The 4440-nt window shown below is 40.5% G+C and overlaps 1 protein-coding gene across 1 annotated transcript; it reads right to left on the bottom strand.

Moving 5' to 3' along the window:
• Nucleotides 1-2525: 2525 nt before the first annotated feature.
• Nucleotides 2526-3836, bottom strand: LOC113718182 (uncharacterized). Its single transcript, XM_027243100.2, has one exon. It carries the CDS (start codon nt 3834-3836, stop codon nt 2526-2528), a length of 1311 nt encoding a protein of 436 aa, XP_027098901.2.
• Between the last annotated feature and the right edge of the window lie 604 nt (nt 3837-4440).

Raw genomic sequence — 4440 nt, 5'->3', positions numbered from 1 at the left:
GGCCAATGCACAAATGGTCAGTTTTGAGTGCAAACTGTTTTCTATGCTACACATGGTCAAAAGAGCTGAAAATTGGCAGTTAGATAGTTCATTCCAAATGGAACAACTTTAATGAAGGTCGGAAATTCAAATTCGGAACGGAAATTGGTCATCAGGACCAAAACAGATCTGACCAGAAAATGGTCATCTTCACGGCCAGGCCTTATTTGCTCGGCTATATCTCAGGTTTTATAAATCCGATTCATGAAATTCCAAGGGTGTTAGAAAGCTCTGATATAAGGCTATAAGTTTGGTGTTTTGGTCTCAAGCCCAAACAGCTTGTAACCCAGTCAAATGTGAAGCCAAATTTCCAGTCATAAACTTTCCAAAAACGTAACAGAATTTGATGGTCAAAACAGGTCTGAGTATTTCATTTATCGCTCAGGATATACTAATCCGTTTAACCTGAAAATTTACAGGAATATCCAAGACTTAAGGGGCTACAATGTTAAAGAAGGAAACTTTGTCCAATTTTGAATGTAACAAGGTCAAAAATGCAAGACACTATACCAGAATCGCAAAACAGGATCACAAACCGTATTTGACCTCAATATGCGGTAATGGCACCAAATTCACTACGGTTATCGGATGGGGGTGTAAGATCCACCGTTTCGAAGCTAAGAAACAGGGATACAACCATGTAGAAGGCCACTCAGTCCAAATCCTAGCACAACTAGGTCAAATATGCAAAATACGAAACCAGAATTACCAAAACAGGTTTGCAAATCACATAATGCTGTAATGAGTCCAACTCAGTCTATACAAGTCCAAATGCATTGATTCCAAAGGCATATGGTAGCTAAGATATTCCTCTATAATTTATCAGAAGACACCAACATCCAAATCCAAAGTAATTCCAGTCAAAATAGCCAAATACAAACGCAGTTTTCGCATTCTGATCAACCCAGAACAGCAACAGTAAAATCGACATATCTCACTCTACACTAATCCAAATAACCTGAAATTTTACAGGCACCTCAAACACATCAATACCTATAACTTTTATGTTTTGAGCAAAGTCCAATTCGGCCTCTAACCCTATGATCCAAAACCGGACAGAATTAGGGGTTATCAAACCCTAACTTTCCTCAATTCATTCCAAACCCAAAATTGATTGCAAATTCTTATCAAACACACCTACTAGAGTCATTACCCCTCATTATCAACCATCATAAACAACCACAACATCACATTCATATTAAACCAGAAAATTCCTCAAAAATATAAAAACTTCACCAAATCACTTCAAATCAAGAAATAAATCACAAATATCATCACTTTAACCACTACTAAGCATAACTTAAGCATCATTAGGTGTAGGAGGAAGTTTAGCATCACTTACCAAGTAAACAAGAGAGAGGAAGTTGTAGACCACCTTAGCTCTCCAAGAAAACTTCACTAAAGCACTCACTAGCACCAAGTGGTAGGATTTTATGGAGTAGAATCCAATCTAGGCAATTGTTTTTGGAAGATTGAACCAAATGGAAGCTAAAATGGTGAAGTATTTCTTTCTTCTTGGCTCAAGGAAGGGCCGGCCATCAAGGAGAAGAAAATGGTGATTTTTGGTAATTTTTTTTAGATATTTAACCAATTTGGTCAAAAGTCAAAAAATGAAATAATAATTCATAAGTCTTCTCCAATGAAATGGTGACACTTGTCACCACCATTAATGCATTCCTATCCTTTCTTTTCTCTCTCACATCAATCATTTCACACACTCTACTTATCTCTTAACACCCGATAAATTTTACACAGTATCCGGAATTTAACCTAATTGGCCGAATTTTTTCGAACTTTTCGCACTAGTGGGTCCCACGTCCAATATATATTCTTAATTTTCTAAAAATTCTCCAATACTAGAAAAATCATCTAAAAACTATAATTACTCATAAAAATTATCTGGGGAATTTTTCTCATAAAGAAAATTTGGAAAAAGGCGGGCGATAAATAAAACTCCACTTAAGCTTTCTAATATAGTAACACTAGAGGTTTGCTAATCATTCAAACTTACTAAACCTTTGTAATTAAAACAAATCCTATATTTACCTATGTCAAGGCACACACTAGAGTACCGAATATAAACTATAGCTTGAACCTTATAATCATAATACGTAAACTAGGATTTTCAAGCTTAACCGAATTAGGGTTTCCTTCCTAGTCATAAAACCCTGATTTTTCTATACCGAATATCAAATAACCCTAATATCGACTTGCGAACGGACTGGGGCCTCACACCATCCCTTAACAGAACCTGTCTGTTAGGGGGAGATAATCTTTGGCAAAATAGATGACAACCTATCGGCCAAAATTTTGGATAGCAACTTATTAAAAAAATTGCAAAGACTAATCAGCTTAAACATCGAGAAATCTTGGGGATTTGGCACTTTAGCGATAAGCACAATGGAAGTGGAGGTAATGAATTTAGGCAACTCAACCCCACAGTAAAAAATCAGCACTGCATTATAGACATCTTGAACAATGACATCCTAAGAGAATGTGAAGAACTTACCCGTGAGTTCATCCAGTCCCGCAGTACTCTCCCTGTCCATTGCAAAAATCACTCGTTGAGCCTCCTCTATGGATGGGACTTCCTTCAAGGTCTTATTCTCCTCCTCCATTATCAAACGGGAAATCAAGTGCAGCATATCCGGTACAGGGCCAGTAGGTTCAGAAAATCGGTCCGAGAAGAATGCAATCGCCTCGTTTGCTACGTCCTCATCCTTCTCCACCCAGGAACCCTGCGAATCTTTAATCCGATAGGCGCTCTGAACCCTTCTTTGCTTCACCACCACATGAAAAAACTTAGAATTCTGATCCCCACTATGAAGCCACCTCACTCGAGCCTTATGACTCCAAAATTGCTCCTCAATGAACAGCGCTTGGCTTAGGTCCGCCTGAGCCTTATAAAGTCCACCTTGCGCCACCTCAGAGGTGTTGCCCTCCACCTCTATTTCAACCCTTCGAACCGCAGCCTCTGCCACCTGAACTGCATCAAAGATATTGCCAAAAATGTGCTTGTTCCACTCTTGGATAGCCCTTCTTGTCGCCATTAGTTTTAAGCACAAGACACGCAATGGGGCTCCATTCACTGGTCTATCCCAAGCTCCTCTAATTACTTCCAACAAGTCTGCCTTAGACGTCCAAACATCCAAGAACCGAAACGGCCTCAGTTTGTTGTCTAAGCGAGTAGCAAAAGATATCTGTAGAGGTGCATGATCTGATGGATTTCTTGCTAAATGCTCAACCGATACAATGGAAAAGACCTTAGCGCATTCCCCATTGATTAGCACTCTATCCAATCGCTTCAAAATTTTAGCTCTGCCTCTCCTATTGTTGCACCACATAAAGTTGGCTCCCGAAAAACCCACATCAAAAACACCAGCCGCCTCCATAAAAGACATAAGCTCTACTCCCTCCTGAACACCAACCGACCGCCCTCCACGCTTTTCATGGGGGGCCATAATGACATTAAAATCCCTTCCAATACACCATGGAAGGGATCTAGGCTTATCAACAAGAAGATTCTGCCATAGTTCTCTTCGCTTGTCCAAAGAACATTTGGCATGAACAAATGAGAAGATAACAGGACCAGGAAGCAAGGGATGCTGAATAGATAGGGAAATATGCTGACTTGAATTACCTACAACTGAATAACTAAAAGGAGTGCAATAACAAACCCAGTTGTCGCCCGACAAATTTTTAATAACTGAATCAAATGCTAGACGCATACGAATGAAGTCAATCTTAGACACATCAGTTTTGGGCTCACAAATAACAGCAAACTTAACACCATACATCCGTATTAATTTTAGCAATCTTCTAAGATTTGGGGATTTGGAAACCCCTCGAATATTGCAGAAAATTGTGTTAATCATAAGGCAAAATCTGGAAGGAATTATAGGTTGGTGTTACAGACCGTAGCTGTCTATCAGAAGGGAAACGCGTACAAACACCTTTCCTTCGCCCTTGCTTGATGCCTTGCACACCATTAGTAACCGTATCTATGTGTAAAGTTTGGACTGACGACTCCGTTATATCTTCCTGTCTCACAATCATCTGCGGAAATAAGTTGCCCGCCACGAGAGGCAGCTCAACATACATCTCCGCAATCTTCCCCTCCTCTGCACCATCCACCCTATCAAGCTGTGAAGCATGTCCATCAATCCTATCTAGGTTGGTATTCGGGAGTTGAACAGGCTGCCCATCACCAATTTCCCACTGTTCAGGCTGCAAAAGCTGCTGCCCATTTCCCTGATCTGGCTCCTTGTCAAGCTCAAGGTTTAGACTCCTGTCTGCAGCACCCTTCACCCCACATACCAGGACATCTGACCCAGCACCTGTACTTGCAATGCTGCCCATGGCAACAAGCTGCCCAGCTTCCTGTCACACACCAGCAAGTTG

The sequence above is a fragment of the Coffea arabica genome, chromosome 5c (genome assembly GCF_036785885.1).
Source record: "Coffea arabica cultivar ET-39 chromosome 5c, Coffea Arabica ET-39 HiFi, whole genome shotgun sequence".
NCBI lineage: Eukaryota > Viridiplantae > Streptophyta > Magnoliopsida > Gentianales > Rubiaceae > Coffea > Coffea arabica.
The sequence above is the reverse complement of the archived record's forward strand: the minus strand, read 5'-3'. Positions and strand labels throughout refer to the sequence as shown.

Excerpts from the sequence above, each read along its gene's own strand:
- LOC113718182 (XM_027243100.2), bottom strand. The coding sequence starts at position 3,836 with ATGTATGGTGTTAAGTTTGCTGTTATTTGTGAGCCCAAAACTGATGTG.